We start from the raw sequence: 18358 nt of genomic DNA, 5'->3' as shown, positions 1-18358 counted from the left end.
ATTCTTCTACCCGGTTTCAGAAGTCTGGCCTTATCCTAGGTTTAGTTTTGTCTAACTAAGCAATCAGCAAGATTAAACAGAAAAACCACAGGCCATAGGACTGAGCCAGCATGTGCCTGCCTTGAGCCTACCAGTATAAATGTTGCTCTGTGAGCAATTCTGGGTTCAAGAAAACAGTAGAAATAAGAACAGAGGCTACCTGGTGATACGTTAATAGCTGAGCTACGTGAGGAGATGCTAGTCAACAGGGACAAACAAAAAATCACATTGATCATGTCTGTGTATAGGAAAGCAGACGAGAAAAGAAGGCATAGAAATGGAGAAAGCTGCAGGAAAAGCATCTGAAAAAAGGCTTGAGGAAAGAAAGGAAGGGGAATTTTGGGTCATAATGTCAGATTTGAAACTGTAAGCAAACAAATCATCTCCTGACATTAAATTTCTACTGTGTGTAGTAAAACAAGATCTTGGGGGCTAGAGATTATTTGGCAAACGCAGCCATATCAAAGAGCTAGTCAATTCTATCATTTTTGCCTTCTAACTGAATCACGCCCAGTTACTGGCATGATTTGCTTCTTTCTACCACCAGCAAAATATCCCTGGAAGTTTTAAAATGTAGATTGTTCTTTACTCGTGCAACCTGTCTGTGACATGTTATGTATCTCACAAGTGGGGCAATAAAACCAGACCAATCACTTTTCCCTTTTGCTTTGCCACTGTTCATACAACACTTTTTCTTACAGACAATATTTAAGTGAATCTGCTTTCTATCAGTTATTTTACTTAATACATTTCTAAAATATTCTATCATTACTTTCAGACATTTTTCCCTGCTTTACCTAATCCTATTCTTAGGCCTTAATGATAATATCATTTTAGTGTACAGGCTATAAAGCTGCTGATGTCATTCGTACAATATGGAATCTTATAGCAACCACCACCTTTTGGCTGCTTGTTAGATACCTTACTGGGATTTTCAAGGGTAAAGATAAAACCAATCTTAAAACTAGCATCTGTGTTTTCATGCAGTACACCAACCCAACCAACATGTTCATCAAAGGAATTTTCCAAGGAAGGAAGGGTTGAGGGGCTAGAATTTGATTGATTAAAAGAACAGAGAAATGTTTCTAACAGATGCTCTTTGGTATACTCTTGTTTCAGCACTTGGCTAAAGTATGGTTATCACGTCCTCATCGAAAGAGATTAGTTTTCACATGCTGATTTATAATAGCATACTCTCAAAAAGAACTTTCAAGGTAGTTCCATAATAGTACTAACATAGAGGAATGCTTCTGACTTCAGTATTGGCAAGTAACAGTCATATTCTCTTCAGGTGCAAAAAGTCAGGCCATATTGCTATACATTTATTTAGCAGCCTTTTTCTTTTCAACCTGTTGTAGCATCAATTAAAGTCAGGTGGGGGGGGGAACACCAAAAACCAAACCTTTCTTTGACTCCTTTCTTTTGAATAAAACACATTAAATATCAGTTAATCCCTGAGGGGTAACTACTATTGCAGGAGCCTGCTTAATTTTATACAGAACTTCTCTAATGAAAAGAGTATCCAACTATAATTGCTACTTGTTTAGAGTAATTTTTTTCCTCCTCTCTTAACAGGTGGCCATTGATGAGCGCATCAGGCAACTGCATGAAGCTCACAGGGACTTTGGCCCTACTTCCCAGCATTTTCTTACTAGTGAGTAATTGCCCATTTTTCTTGCTCAGCTTGCATACACAGTTAACTGATACTTTTGTAGCCATGTGGTCGTTATTGTTGCTATGAGTTTCTATTTTAGACTGTATTATAATGTTTTTAAATTTTCATTACTGGGGGTAGAAGACTGTTAAATAAAATCATGTAGTCCAAGGTAAAAGGAAAATAGGTGCCAGTGTCAAGTCTGTACATACATCTGTGATTGCAAGGCTGGTCTTCATTGTTTAAGGCTCCTTTTTAGGACTATTGAATTAAAATTTTATTAAAAATTGTAAGATTTTCTGATGATTGTAACCCAGAAATAATTCAAGAAAATTTAAATTTGGTTTATCTGTTCAAAGAAATAGTCAGCTCAAAAGAAAGGGCAAAATAAGACCTGCAGGAAAAATATTTTGCAGGATTTGATCACTTAGCAGAGGAGTGAGAGGATCAAAACCATAGTGGGAAAGTTGGCAGAAGGATGGCAGTTAAGTAAACTTTTTACAACTCTGCGTAAAATATAATTGCCTGTAATATTCCCACTCCACCTCCACATGCACTCTTATCAAGGATGTTTTGAAGTACACTGAAAGACAACTTGGAACACCTTCAAAGCTCCCAGGCAGTGACTAAAGTGAAGCTTCTTAAAGGCCATGTCTTTTCTATCGTACTTCAATTAAGGAAAGTAAACAATAAAACTTTATTTAAGAGATTATATCAGCAAAACAGAACACAGTCACAGGATAATGGTCCCCTACATGCAGAGGGACAAGCTATCCAGACATCAGAAATAGATGTTACTGTTATTGCACAGCTATGTTCACAGTGGAGTAGGGAACAAACTTTTCTTCAGCTGATACTGCATTGTAATTTTAATTTGTTAACCATTTTTACACTGGAAATCTCAATGGGAAACAGAAAATTCTCAGTGGGATGAACTGCAAATTCAAAGCCAGAGTCAGTGTTGTGCCATATAAGCATAATGCAGGCTCGCAGTTGTTCAACACTGCACCTTATTTTATCAAATTATGATCCTGTGAAGTAACAAGACCTATTTTTGTTATTTATACTACTTTTTCAAAATCTCTTTTAAGCAACTCTTAAGCACTGGGAATAACTCGTCAGCTCAATACATACAGCTGCAAATCAGACTTGTCAAGATTGAACGCGTGAGAGTTGTTATGGGTATACGACATGAATGCAATGTGTAAGCAGATGCCTGTTTTTCTGCTGACACAAAGTGTATTCCTAGTGAAAGAATAAATTTTAAGGGTAGATTAAGCAAGACTATATGGCAATCTAGAAGACACTGGAGTGACCTGAACTAGGTCATTGTCCTCTATGCCAGTGCTGAGTGCACGCAGGCAACTTATGTGACAGTTACATCCTAGACTTATTCTGCCTGTATCACTGATAAACTAGACGAATCTCAAAGTTGCTCAGTGTTATGAGAGTCACCTCTTTTAGCCCACCCACCATTAGTGAGACAATACATTGTTCTTCTGTGTACTAACCAGAACCAGCAAAGAGTAGAAATCATTCTGTATACTTCTCACGACTTGAGCATCACTTTAGGAAAAGGAGCCAGGTGAAAACATGTTGACTTTGGAAATAGCCAAATCACTGAGGAAAATAGATATTTGTTCTCTCTTTTAGATGTGTTCATACAGATTCTTACATGTGCATGCAAAAAGTAGGTATCTGAAGCACTGAAAATATCTACAGAATCCTTCCCAAGTATTCAGTCACTGAAAATTGCCAATTTATCTCAGTCCCATCTTTCATAACGATCAAATTCCAAAAGTATCAAGCTCCTTGGTATCATGCACTACTACTACATGTGAGGAAAATACCACACTTTTACAAGGTTTTCATGTACTACCTCTGCACTCCTACACTGACTGAAGCATATCTGTTGGAGAGGTAACACCGCAGGAGGGAGAGTGCCAGAGCCTTGCCGTCTAGCACTAGTCTTGTTTCTATATCTGTGCTTCTGGGGATGAACAAGTCAAACGTAAGCATTGCTAAACAGAATTCTGCAGGTCAAATGAAGGTGAATTCAATGGCTTGTAAGTGATCTTTCAGTGCATGGCAAACAGAGACCAAGCTGGATCAGTCTAACTGTGGCAACAACAGTGAATTGATGAATCACAATAATTCTGCTCTCTGGTTTTATTTTATAAGCTCAACTCTCAGAGCATTTTTATCCAAGGAGCTGATAGACATAAGATCAATGCAAATTGTAATAAGTAATAAAGAAAATAAACGACTTATTGGCCATTTCATACCAAATTTATATGTCAGTAATAATTAGCTAATCCTCTCAAACTCAACATCAACCGTTCTTCTACCATACATGGTTGCTCACCCGGAGGTACGACTGATAATCTTCAGCTCCCAACAGTGTTTAGATACCTATATAAAAAATTATCCCTTGAGTTGATCTAACTTTAGTAGTTCTACTAAAAGGGTGGTACTGTAGTCAAGTTCACATTAAATCAGTGATTGAATTGCATTTCTCTCCTATCTGGAAAAAATAAATATGAACTGATAATCTGTGTTAATGTTTGTTATGTGTTTGTTATTATTTTATATAAAGAAATTACAGCATCATCTATCTGTTTCTGCTTGGTTGCAAGTGAAGTCACATAGGGCTGTTGAAAACCTAGCACAGAAATAATGGGGGAGTGATGCAGGGCCTCGTATTTGTCATGCCCTGTGCAGGCAAGGAATCAAGTGGTAGTCCCTGTTTCCAAGCATTTGCAGCCTGTTCTGAGAGCTATTGTTATAGCTGTTTGAGAGAGATGGGAAAGAAGGTGTGAGCTAGAAAGATAAGGAGCGAAAAAAGGGGAAGAAGAGTCTCATCCTTTGTAGCATTTTTTTAATTTAGCAACAACAATTTTTCTCCATTGTCCTTTCATGCAGTTCGATCTTCTCTTTCCATTCTTTCTTCTTCTAAATGACCAGGTGACAGTGTTTATCTATACTGTGGCACAGGATAATTCAAATGTCTCATAGTTGTGAGGTTAAAAAAAGTAATGACAAAGGAGCTAGTACACACTTGTCGCTTTATAGTAAGGCTTTGGGCTGCCTGCAGATATAAAGGCCTCTCATCACAACTGGCACTTACTTTTCTGCTAGCACATGACCTTGACCCTCACCAGGTCTCCTACACTTTTTGCTGTGTGGTCTTCCCTCAGTCCTTGAATTTCTGATCAGTCCTTCATGCTTCCCTAAACTCATTTCACTCTGTCAGTCTCCATGGAGTCCCAGCTCCTCCTCAGTTTATTCCTTGCCAAGGAGAGAGGCTCCCAACGTTGACAGCAATAGCTGAGAAATGTATTACATATGCCAGATGTTATATCATGAATCCACAGAGGAAGTTTCTAAAAAAAAAAAAAAAAAAAAAAAAAAAAAATCTCCTTTCTATTAAAGAGAAACTGGTAAATATTTAGCAAGGTAATTAAAGTTGGTGATCCTTTCAAGAATGATGATGCTTATTTTGGAAGTGTGAAAAAGAGTACATGCAAATTTCAAACATAATCCCAGATCCAGGGTTTTCAGTGACTCCTCTGGAATAATTTTACTTTTTTGACTTCTTTATTTTTCTCTGTGATGCTGTCTCTTACAAAGAATGGGATTAATTGTCTTTTGTTGGAGGACCCACCTATATTTGTCACAACAGTTATTACTTTTTTTTGAAATGCAATAAATGAGAGGTAGGATTGATGTCAGATTGTTTTTAATATCTCTTTCTGTGCTAGCCAGCCTCCCATCAATCCTATTTTTAATGTGATAGCTCATTCACATGCATTACTTGTGATCGCCAGAAAATAGAAGGTATTACATCTTTTAAAAGCGTAAGCAAACCTTGTAATTTACTGTCCAGCTCCAGTATGAGCAATCTGTTAGTATGTACAGCATGTCAATGAAGTGACTACATGAAATACTTCTCAGATATAACTGGCAATTACTTACAAGCATGACTGGATGATCCCAGGTGCTGCTTGTGATTCCCAAGCTCACAGAAGCTGTTGTCAAGTGGAGAACCTGGAAATAGGAGGAACTGAAAGAACATTTAGGTTTGCAAGTTGATTAACATCTAGCTAACATTTTGTGATTTGTATTTCTCAGGCTACAAGCTTCTGCTGCCTAGATATATCAGTACCAGATGTAAATCTGCATACTTAAATATATTCTAGGAACTATATTTTAACTTGAGATATCTACCTGTATCTTTAAGTTCTGGACCTCCAAGCAGAAACAGCAGTGACTTCAATATGAAATGAAGCAGTCATAGCAGCTTTCATTCAGAAACAGAAAGGTTACCAACTCTGAAGCCAACAGTTTGTATTGCAAGCTGCTGCATTTTATGTCACACAATTGTTGCTTAAAAATAAAAAATATTATCACAGGTATGGGCTATGTAACCTCGGTCTCTCCTTCTCAGGATAAGCTTAGAGCTGCTAAGGTTCAGATCTGGATTTTTTTTCTTCTTTCTGTGCCTTTGTGATTTTCCTTCAGTTATTTAGGCCACTCTTCTGAAAAATTGGAGATGTGGGCCTGGGTGAGTGCTTAGATTATTAAACAAGGGAAAGATCAGTGAAGCTCTTTCTTGCACAAGCAGGCATATTTAAAAGGGCAAGTCCTGCTAATTAAGACAGCTGCCTCTAAAACTGACAGGGCCCTGGGAATCTTAAGACACTTTACCCATCCACCTGATAGTTTTTTTTCCAGTGCTAACAGCTATATCTTTGTCTTATTTCTCACTGCATATTGTCTTCCAGATATCACTTTTGACATGTAGACATTGAAGACCATGTCCAATCATCCATGTCTTTTGGATATATGATTTAATATTTTTAGCTATCACATTGAATGTTTTGAATAAAAAAATATTACCAGGTAGTAAGATAAAGATAGAGGATAAGTGGTTACAAAAGAATTGGCCTAACTCTGAGAACTCTCTGGAAGCAAAGGGATTTTGTTATTATATTTAAATATGGTCATATTAGCTACAGGAGCCTGGGTGCTAGAAAACATTTTTTTCTACTTATAAATAAAAAAATGACTGCATGTGCTTCTGGAAAAGGAAAAAAGTATTAAAATACCAACAAAAAGTTGTTCACTTCAACAGGTCTTGATGTTATCATTATGAATCTGTAGCAGCTCTGGGCACCAATTCATCATTAAGACTTGTGTGATGGGTAAATCGGGTTTAAAGTTAGGATGAAATATCTTCTGTCCGTTTGTGTGTTGTTTAGAATATTGTAACCACAGCTACAACTTTTGGCAGTGCTAGCCTTTGCCTGACTGCTAAAGATTTTAAGGTAAATATAACACTGGCATGTTTTGAGACAATCTCCTTATTCTTATATTTGGAATAAAATTACTAGAATTAGTTTTACAGTGAAAGTATGTCATCAGGTCATATGATCACCAGTCCTTCTCTTGCAGGCTTTAATTTTTCCATTGTATTTTCTTCTCTGGAAAACCACAGAGAATCTCTCCATTAAACTTAATATATTTGATTCACAATGAAATAGGATTTATGGAATTCCAGCTTTATACCTATGTTTTCCTTTTTCCTGCACTTTTATGCTAAGTGACCCTTTCAACTATAATGCATTGGGGTACAAATTTCTGAACAAAACGATATAGTCAGTTTTCAAATTATGATGTTCTCCCCTCTCTTCACATGGAAGCAAGCAAGTTTTCCTTGCAATTAATATCTTGTCTTTGTGAAAAAAAGGTTTCCAATAAAAAATACCTTAGAATAGTAGTTAAAAATAACTCATTCTAAATCGCTCTTGTGTTCTTGGTTTTCAGTTGTCATCAATTTAAAAATGCTGTATAGTATTTATTTTGAAGCAGAAGGTTTTCTAGAGGGACCGGTCAGGAAAATTGCTGTCTTTTTTAAATAGCAGCCTAATGAATTTCTGTATTTTATTCTTGTTTGGTAGATAATCCTATGTTCTCCAATGCTAAATAATTTGCAAGCAATCAAATGTTATCTTTTACTCTTAATGACTACCAGACTCAAAAGATGGGTTATTGCCTATTATACTTTTGTCCACTGTCTCACTTGGTATGTTGCTATGAAATATCTTCCCCCCAATATTTTATAATCTTTTTGGAGTAATGTTGGATCTGTGCAGCCTAAATGAAAACTACTTCATTTTTTACACTGCCAAGTTTAACTCTGATGCATTTAACCATGCACCCATGTTGTCATAAGGATGTTGTGTTCAGTTTAGGATATTCCTTTGCACTCCAACTCCAGGATTGTGGTACAATAGGTAAATTCTATAATTTTTCTGCTATGTTTTGTTATGTGACATGGAATATTTATCAAATATTTATTTTTCTATTTATCTAACTTTATTAGCATAAAAATCACCAATTTGATTAGGTCATTTTATGACCTCATTTGATGAGACAGTTTGAGATTTTTATTCTTAAGATCATGAGTGCAACAGAAGTTAGCAGTATGAAGTACCTGTAACTTGGGATATGTGGATTGATACAGACTATATCACTTAGCTGTATTTCAAGAAGTATTTCTTTATTAAACAAGTAGATGCTTGTATTTTTGCCATTTTACAGTAGTGTGACATTTAAGAAAATGAGCATTAGATGAATTTTATACTTTGCATTACAAGTGGCATTTGGAAACTTCTAAAAACACTATTCATAATTAAAGGTGTGCATTATTTAGGTTGTATCATATAATGTTGACCCTAGACTGCAGGTGAGAAATCTTAAGTTGGCTGTAAAGATTCCATCAGGCAACACAGGATGGAAAGACCTCTCTTATAACTCTTGTAAAATGACCATCACTGTAATTGTCCCTGATCACATGCTGAATTTTTTTATGATTAATAATCCCTTCTTCAAATTGGTCACAAGCATTCTGCAAATGGTATATTCAGTAACTGTCTGCGTCTGGGCTGCAGCGACAGACTGTGCTGCTAGCATTGCAGGGAAGTAGTGTTTGCTTGCGTTTAAGAACAGCAGAACCCAAGCTGAGAAAGAGCTCTCTGTCTCTGAAATGCCCATAAATCCATCCACGTGTGCAGCACCATGAGCTGGGGCTTGGAGCAGAATAGACCCCATGCTGTCTAGTCCTTATGAAAGACAGGTTTTGCTTGATGTTTCTGCCTTGTAACTTCTAAACTGTGCACTCAGTGTATTCTGATATTAGTTTCTCAACCGCACAATGCAACATTAGACCTCAGTGCTACACACTGTGATCAGATTATTCTTTGGTCTCACCTAGTACAGTAGTACACATAATTTAGAAATCAATTCTCTATAAACCGGTGGGGGGGGGAGGGAATTGTAATTTACAGATGTATAGTGACATTTGTTGTAAAGGATCTCAGAGAACTCACAGATTATGCAAACACTTCTGTTGTGCCACTGTCATGCAGCCATATGTATTGGAGATGGCATTCTGCCAGCGTATATCATGAACTGATATGGAGGGGAAACATTGCTTTAGCATATTCTCTCAGAAGAGAAGCATAAGCTCTTTATAGTCTGTCGAGCAATAGTTTCTCATTTATAATGGTCTCATTTGAAAATAATTGGAATAGTAGTAAATGCATCTTTGAAAGGTTAAGGTACCTCACACAGATGTGAACTTCTGATTCTTGGGGAATCAGTCTTTCCAGATGCAAAACTTGTCTCATCATTTCATCCTCCCTGTCTGCCTTTGTCTGAAGTCACCAATTCCATACCTTGCTGCAGTGAAAATAATTGCTGTGAAGACAAACCTTCTGTAAATAAATTCCTGGCTCTATGTTTGCTTAAAGACATAAATGATGGTAATGCTAGATAGAGGCATGTAAGGCATGCAGGTAGAATTCCTAGGACGAACCAGTGAATTATTAGCATTATTAAAATCTGAACATGATTAAGTGCCTTGCTGAGTTACAGCTACTATGACCACCAAGCAGGTATCGCAGGTCTTGATAGTTACAGCTGAACTCATTTTTATGTTCACAATCATGATGCTGAAATGCATATATAATAAATTTCTAAGAAAAAAATAATTGAGAAAATAGATGTAACAGTGTATGGGCACTAGGCAGTGCTACTTTGTGGTTTCTGTCTTAAAACTGTTTCCCAACACTGTAACCCCTAGTGACATACAAAGAAAATCTTTTGACTCATATTTAGAACTGAAAATGTATATTCATGCCATTGTAGAGTGACTAGAAGTGTGTGCTGACTATGTAAATAAGGACCACTAAGAATAGCTTAAATGTGGACATACTAAGTTTATTCTTTAAATAGCTGGAGGAGAAATAGTTTGCTATTTGTAAACATACATGTATTTTTCACTATGTTTGTAATGCTAAAGTGAAATATTAGATTATTTTTTGTAATATCAACACAGATAAAATTATACCATTGTCCTATTTAATATTTCATTCGGGTCCTTGCATAGATTAAAACACTGCTGAAGTTCAGAGAGCCAGCATGCTACCATTTTTTTTTATACATTCTGCAAACAAGGATGTAGACTTAGTGTCAAGAACCACGTTCACAAAGCAAGGCTTGGATTTAGCAAAACAACAGAAAGAAATAAAACTCCCAAATTAGGTAACCATTAAAATGTATATCAATGCAAATGAAGTATAGGGAAATATAAATTCACTTTTAAAATGCCCTGTATTTTGTGGTAGTATTTAATTTCAGTCAACAGCATTGCAAGTAGCTGGCTGTATGGTAATGGGTTCTTACGCTGTGCAAGCTAGAACAATAAAACACTTTTGAATTACACTTAGCAAACAGGAAAATGTCTGCTTCTTGAGTGCTGTAGCACACAGGGATACTAGAGTGTCATATAAGAAAACCTTTGCTGGCAAGAGTTTTAGATGGACTAATAAAACGGTCTTAACCAGAAATTAAATATATGTCCATTACCTGCACTAGGTTTATAATGGATAGTAAACCTGTACCGGTAACCAGAGATAAGAAACAGCTGTTCCAAGCTTCTGCCAAAAATTAAATTATTATTATCTTAGCATAGCTGTAAAAAGTACCATGTGTTTTGTCAACTCAAATTTATGCAAGGCTAGAATCATCCAGAAAACCAAAAGTGTATTATAGACAGCTTCACTGCAGTCTCTTGAAGGAACACTAAATCCAATTATGCGGAACATTACAGAATTGTTTGTTATTCTTAAAGCACTTAGTTTCTCATGAAAGCAAAGTATTTGTTCCTCTTCTAATGTATCAAGAACACTGTTGTATGTGAGATTATGTGATAATAAATTATGACTGCAAAGCTCTTACCCAGACTAATTCAGAAGCAACAGAAGAAATACACTTTCCAAAAAATATGCAGCAATCTCTTTTGTATTTAGGTATTGAATTGAAAACAAATTTTAAAGTGGAAGAACTGTAGTTTGGTCGTATTCCAGTGGGAAATATTAATGATTGTTTCAATGATTGTAATAATGATGTAAGAAGGTAAATTTTTAGTTAATACTGAAGGGTTATTTTCAAAAATTATAATTTAGTATAATCTTATATTAATTAGTCCTCAGATAATACAAACTTCCATGGGTAAGAAACCTTACTCTCACTGAGTAGGAATTTTAAAACTGTGTGATGGACGATATATTAACACACAGTTTAGTATTACGGAATAAAAACATATGAAGAAATCAACAAGTAATTAGTAGTGTAAAATGAAACTGTAATCTATGTCTAACTCCTTGGTTTCAGTTTCCATCCCCCTTCTAGATGATGGAGAATATTGGATCAGTCACCAAAATTACATTTACAGAAGTTTATGTTCTCACCAGTAGAAAAAATAATTAAGCATCAAGGTTGTTTTATATGAACGTAAAACCAGAGTTAAAAGTAAGGCATGTTCCCTTATTTTAACGTAGTTAACATAAAACCATTACATGATACTCTTTTTTTTGATAATTTTTGCATTCCTATAAATTATGTAACAGATTATATCTTTACATCATTTGAGACTATAGCACTACAGAAACTGAGAAGCTGCGTGCATGTTGCAGCTACAGCTTGTGCTACTGAAAAGAGCCAGCTTAATGCATGGCAACCTTGGCCTTCAGAGCCCTTCAGCTACACAGCCTATGAATATTGAACAAAAGAACAGTCCCTCTCCCAAGGTGGAGTATTTGATCATATATAAATTATGAGTGTATCTGAGTATTTGTACTTGTATATGAAAATGCACAGAGTCCTGTGCTCTCGTATGTGTAGGTCATGATACAGACTTCAGTGACATTGCAGCATGCTGTTTTTCTATGAGCTCTAACACTGTAATTCAAATTCTCTTTCCTGCACATTTTGAAAGTTACCTGTTGTCATGGTTCATACCTTTGAAATTTAATTTCACCCTTTTTAGAAAAATGCAGATCTGTACAAGTTATAGGAAAGCAATACGCTCAGCTATACAGATGGTTAGTTGGGGGTTGAAGATAACAGCAGGCCGTACAAAGATGCTGTGGTAGGCTTTTCATAAATCCTTGGCCACCAGCAATCTAAAACAGGATTATCATACTTGTATTTCTTCCAAACATATTCCTTCCTTTCCCTATCTTCTCAGCATCGTCTCAAAAGTATGTGAAACCTATTGTCCCACTTGCCAGCCTCTACCCTCTTCTGAGTTGCTTTTCCTGCTCCTTTTCAGACCATCTAGAATGTCTCTAACTTCTTCCACTGTTGCCCTCTGATTTATGTCCCTTCTGTGAGGTCCCTAGCCACCTTCCAGCCCTGCTTCAAAATTCATGTGTGTGTGACTACCAAAATAGCAAGATTTCTCTATTCAGCCATTTTTATAAGAAAGTTTCATCTCTTTCCTCCAATTCTTGCCTGTGCTCCAGTACATGGGTGTTGATTAATTTGGTAAGAGATTAATCCCCTTGCATTCTAGCTGGTCCTCAGAGATTAGAGGGGCTAGGGGCAGCTCTTATCTCTTATAGGCAGCTCCTCTTATAGGCAGCTCCTATCTCTTAATAGGTATGCCAATTAGGGACAGAACTATAGGCTGACACCAGATGCACGGACAGCCCATAGGCTGTAGGTCCAGTTGCATTCAAGAGAAGCCGTCAGGTTCACAAATAGTACAGTTTATTCTTATGCAACCTCTACAGATTCTTTGAGAGTGCCTGTGATAAATGCACAAACTGTAGGTTGGTTATATAGCACTACACAAAAGAAAAACAATTGCAATCACACCTACATAATTCCCAGGTAATCAGCGCAGCCAAGGGCTAGGACTCAAATCTTACCAAAAGGCATCCCTTCTGGGCGGGGCGGGGAGGAGCAAGGAGCACAAACCCATCGACCTGTCCCTCTGATTTGGTGTTGAATTATCATTCCTGAGTTAGACACAAACTCAGAGTAGTATTTATCTTAGTATGTATGTGTGAGTGGGTGGGACTGTAGTCAAGCCATTATCTTTTGAGTAATGACACAGCACATTCCTTGGTGCGAGGGGTGCAGCTGATTTTTGTGGGAAAAAAGAGGGAGGATGAGAAACAAGGCTGGCTGACTACTGCAAAAATCCTTGAGATAAGCAAAAGCATGGGACTGCACGGCCTACACCTCACTTCTTGTTCCTCCCTGGCACCATGACAAACACAAATCACTGGACCTCCATCCCATCCTGTGATTGCTCTGGGCACCCTGTGTCAAGGACATGTGTGGTTTACAGATTTCTCACTGTTTTGCTTTTGTTCTGCAGACTGATTTCTCTGAATCTGGTTAACAGTTCTGGTGCAAAATGTAAGAAATGTGTGTATTGGTCATTTCTATTTGTATCAGCTGTGATTTGTTGACTTTGTTAAAGTACCTGCAGACAGTGAGTGGTGTTTTTAAAGTATCTATTTTGAATAAGAGAGGAAAAGAAAATACTCAGAGCCAAATGATCAAGCAGCTAATTACTAGTTGTCTTGGTAACCATTATTTTCCTTTGTGAACAGCAGGGGTCACTAAAAAGAAGGGTTACACTGGGTGAAGAAAACAGGCTTTTTCTTCCCTCCACTAGATCACTTTTCAAGTATTTTCTTTTTTAATAAATACCTTTAAAAAAGAAGTTCTTGGTCCTTCTGGTTTTGACAGATAACAAACTCTTAATAAAAAAAAAATATCTTCTGATTATGGCCTAAAATGTAGGTTTTCTCTGCCTGTAATAAAACATCTAATAAAAAAAATTTCTCAATTGTTTTGCCAACAAGTTTTATAAAAAATTTGTTAAAAAAATATTTTCATTGTAAAAATGTCGATATTTAACATTGTGATAGTCAGGAGTGAGTAATGTCACTTCCTCTCTTTCTTGTGATCACACTGTCATTTTCTCCATTTTTTGCTGTTATTTAAAGTCAATAAGACACAAGTAGTAATGTGGAGCAATAAAAGAAAATTGCTCTCCATTTAGAACATGTCAACAAGAGAATAAACAAAATACTTAGATGGTCTCTCAGTGTAACTTCACTCAACATGAAATGTGAACAAGCATGTAATTCCCTTCCTAGAAGGATGGAAGGCACTGACCACACAAGGAAAGAAGTTGAAGAAAACCCAATCAAACACATTAGCAGGAGGAACACTATAAAAGAACACATCAGAAAGATAGGCTGCTTGCTCTGCTTCACAGAATCATCTAGGTTGGAAAGGACCTTGAAGATAATCCAGTTCAACCATTACACTAACACTGACAGTTCCCAACAACACCAGATCCCTCAGCGCTATGTCAACCCGACTCTCAAACACCTCCAGGGATGGGGACTCCACCACCTCCCTGGGCAGCCCATTCCAACGCCTAACAACCCCTTCTGGAAAGAAGTATTTCCTAACATCGAGTCTAAACCTTCCCTGATGCAACTTAAGGCCATTCCCTCTTGAACTATCTTATTTTTGATTAAAGAGACTCATCCCCAGCTCCCTGCACCCTCCTTTCAGGTAGCTGTAGCGGGCGATGAGGTCTCCCCTCAGCCTCCTCTTCTCCAGCCTAAACAGCCCCAGTTCCCTCAGCCGCTCCTCATATCTGTTCTGTAAGGTGAGTCAAGGAGGGTTTGTATTTATCTTTGCAGCTGAATGAGTTCAGTTTCTCTCAGATTAGGACAGAAATTTCAGAAGAGCAGGTTAATCCTTCCTGCCTTCACAGGCAACTGAGCAAACAGACCTGTATCGGTGTGGCCGAGTGTAAAATTGTAATTCTAGAGATTAATGTTGTTTTTCAAGTTTGAACTTGACCTCCATGTTCTCTTCTAGGTATGTTTGTATGTATGAACGCATGTGTGCATTTATTTATTTATCTGTTTCTTTGTTGTTAACAGCTTCTGTCCAAGGCCCCTGGGAGAGGGCAATCTCACCAAACAAAGTGCCATATTATATCAAGTGAGTATAAACAGTAATTCATTCCAGATATTTACATTTGTCATTTAAGAGGACAGTTAGTAATTTTCTTAGATTACCATGAACTGCTTCTGTGGTGTCTAGGTGGGAAGAACAAACAGGAGTGAAATGTGAAATAAATTTCACAGAAGTGTGTTATTTAAAAGCACAGTAGGATGCACTGATTTGTAAATTCTTTGGGTTTATGCTACTGTAAATCACCTGCAAGCTAAGTAAAGCTTTGGGGTATCTGGATTATAGTTTAATTTGCACCATTACCCACTGAAGAGTATGTATGGCAGGTTTTGAAAAACAAACAAACAAACAAAAAATCCGAATTGCAGTTGTGAATGTGATACACTGTTTTTTTAACCTAGCAATGCACATACTTTATACTATGAATTCCTTTAGGGACAGTACTTGGAAAACTCTGTAGCTGAGGAATGACAAGGGACAAATTAGTCCCTATGCACTATTTTTTTAGTTTCCCAATTTAAGCTAGTTTGCTTTGAGACATGTGTATGCATAAAAAATTAGAAGAAAATTTTTTAAATCAACTATTTGGAGACACCTGCTTCTAATGCCCTAAAGAGAGCTACTACACAGCAAATAAGAAAGATGCTTTAATACATTTTTCCTTTTCATTTTAGTTCTTTATTATTTGTAATATATGGCTTGAACTACTTATTCATAACTTCTGAATGAAACAGGTGATGCAATATCTACGATAAAAACTGTAGTGCAAGTGACGAAACATGGGTGATGTTTAATACACATATTTACACGTTCCTTCTTATATTTCCAAAACACTTTGCAAACTCAACTAGTGTCACTGAAGCCATCTGGCTGAAGATAACCTCTTTCAGTGGCACTTCAGTTGCAACCTTCACAGCAAGGTGAACTGCAACAGCAGCTTCAGAGTTTGATTTACACATGAAGAAATCCAAGTCTGTAGTGCAGTTCAGAGGTACACTTATACCTGGCTAAGTTGGTTTAATGTTGTGTTAAATTTGTAATTTTTCCACTGTTTATGAATAATGAAACAGTCACAAAGAAAATGGAAAGCTCTATCAAAGAGGAGGGGCAATTTACAGGAGACAAATGCTGGAAAGAGAGTCAATGCTCTGGCGTGTAAGAGTCAGTTTATGTTACTACTATGAAGGAAAAGATCCTCTTTGCTTTCCCATGGCATGAAGTGCCATTACTGGGGAGAGATACCTTGGCAATTCTTAATGTAGGCACAAGAAGCATTTTGTGCTCTCCTTCCCACCTCTCTCTGCTACTCACATCCAGCAGCCATGGGTAATGACTCTTTGTGTTAAAATGGTCAGTGGTGTTCTTGCTTATTCCTTTCTAGATTTTAGTCGTCTTCTGTTCTAGGCTGCTTACAGATTCAAAGGAATACACTTGTTTTAATTTGTTCCCTTTAGAAAAATCTTAATACCCATAAAAAGTTGTAGCACTACTAGTTTAATTAAAGTTTTATCTTTTATTAAAAAAAAACCCAAACAACCTTGCTGTCCTTGAGATGTAGAATGAACCAGTCAAGTTATAATGAGTATTAGTGAGTGGTCACATCTACTCCTTTCTCTATTGGTCCTCAGTCATTTTTTTATTTTCAGTGATTCTCATCACTTGTATTCATATTTACACACAACTGAGTCGTTTTCTGTACCATTCTGACTTTTAAATTTACCATATTCTTTCTTTAATCTTTGACATATTACTCTTCTACCCGTTGTTAATTCTCTAAAAGAGCTTCTACAAACAGTGTTCTCTTGATGTTTACATGATTTTCTTTGTCATCAGTGTAGAATATTGGTGATAGCCCCCTTCATTAACCAGACTTGCTACATGTTTTATTGGTTTTCATTTTATCTGGTTCTGCTTTGAAGCTTAACTGTTTTATCTCATCATTTTCACATTTACAATGACACAGCATTTGATAAATCCACAAATCAGGCAGTACCTAGTGCTAAATCTTCAGCAGTAATGTTTACTTACTGTATCTTCAGATATCTTCAAATTTTGTGATTTTCCTGGTTAAAATTTCATTTTATACAGTTGATTAATCTGTAGCAACTAGTTGCCTCTAAAACTTAACCACTTCAAATGTTCCTTCTTGAGATTATTCACGCCAGTATCTTTTTTTTTTTTCTTAGTTGTATTGGCATAGGCATCATTGCCGTGGAAAATACAATTATTGACAGTGTACAACCTGTTTCAGCTGTTTCCAGTCTCTGCCACTTTGTAGTTTCTTGGCCTACCATCAGTCTCATGAAAATTTCAGTCCAATGGCTTTGCACCAGCTGCTGCATTCTGGTGGATTTCCCTCCACCCTTTTATGTGCTTCCCTCCTTATGGGGGTGACAAGCTAGGCCAATGGTTCAGCCTCACCTCTCTATTCACCAGTGAACTGAGAAATCAAATTTTTGTGTTCCAGCACAGCAGAAGTGTTTTGGCTTCTCAAGCAGCAAGTGGACATTGCTACCTGGGTACTGAGCACCTCCCCAGCGCACAAGTTGCTACTGAGTTAAAAAACTTTCTGTTTTGTCTCTGAATTAAAACATGTAAAATTGCTCTAAAGCACATTTTATCCAAACCTTTTCTTCTTTACTTTTTTCTTCCTTGATATATTTCTTGTGTCTAGAACGGGATTGAAAGGTTTTATTAGATTAAAAAAGAAAAGGAATATAAAAAATAGGTTTCGGTTTAATCGGTCCTGTTCCTTGAAAACCTTGATCCTGCTCTTACTGGAGTGCAGCACAGAAAATGGGAAGGCAGAAGCAGGCACAGGCATGTCTGTACTCTTTAAAAATGTTTTAGTTATTCATTAAAATTTCTAAACTTAAGTTTTGAGGAGACAAAACAGGCAATTACTGTACCTCAGAAATCTGAAAAGCACATAGAAAAAATGCACAGCACAAAGAGTACTGAATACGCATCAAAAGATAAAAAAGTCTCAAATTCTAAAAAAGACAGATAATGAAGGTAGGGAGGCTGCAGATTTTAACATCATAATTCAGGTTAGATCACATCTTAGCAGAGCTCACCCTATGATGAAAGGGATCTCACATATGCATGTATGCACACGCACATTCTTATCTTCCAATCAAACAGATAGAGGAGCTGCTCCAAAGCAGTGATAGATAGCAAAATCAAATGTCTACTTTGGATTTTGCAACACCAGAAGCAGCATTCAGTCATGCTGCACAACCTAGTTCCTCTTCAGTGTTTGTCCTCCCGCAGAGCACCAGGGGATATTAAGCAGCTGTACTC

The 18358-nt window shown here is 36.9% G+C and overlaps 1 protein-coding gene across 16 annotated transcripts in view; it reads left to right on the top strand.

Moving 5' to 3' along the window:
• Positions 1 to 18358, top strand: part of DMD (dystrophin) — a 1208820-nt gene that overhangs the window by 1081539 nt on the left and 108923 nt on the right. For all 16 annotated transcript variants that reach the window (XM_026858158.1, XM_026858211.1, XM_026858140.1 and 13 more), the window contains 2 exons: positions 1615 to 1693; positions 15022 to 15082. In XM_026858158.1, the coding sequence (XP_026713959.1) occupies positions 1615 to 1693; positions 15022 to 15082 (140 nt within the window). The remainder of the gene's footprint in view (positions 1 to 1614; positions 1694 to 15021; positions 15083 to 18358) is intronic.

This window comes from Athene cunicularia, assembly GCF_003259725.1.
Source record: "Athene cunicularia isolate RWA chromosome 1 unlocalized genomic scaffold, athCun1 chr1_part1, whole genome shotgun sequence".
Lineage (NCBI taxonomy): Eukaryota > Metazoa > Chordata > Aves > Strigiformes > Strigidae > Athene > Athene cunicularia.
This window is presented reverse-complemented; position numbering and strand designations above follow the sequence as displayed.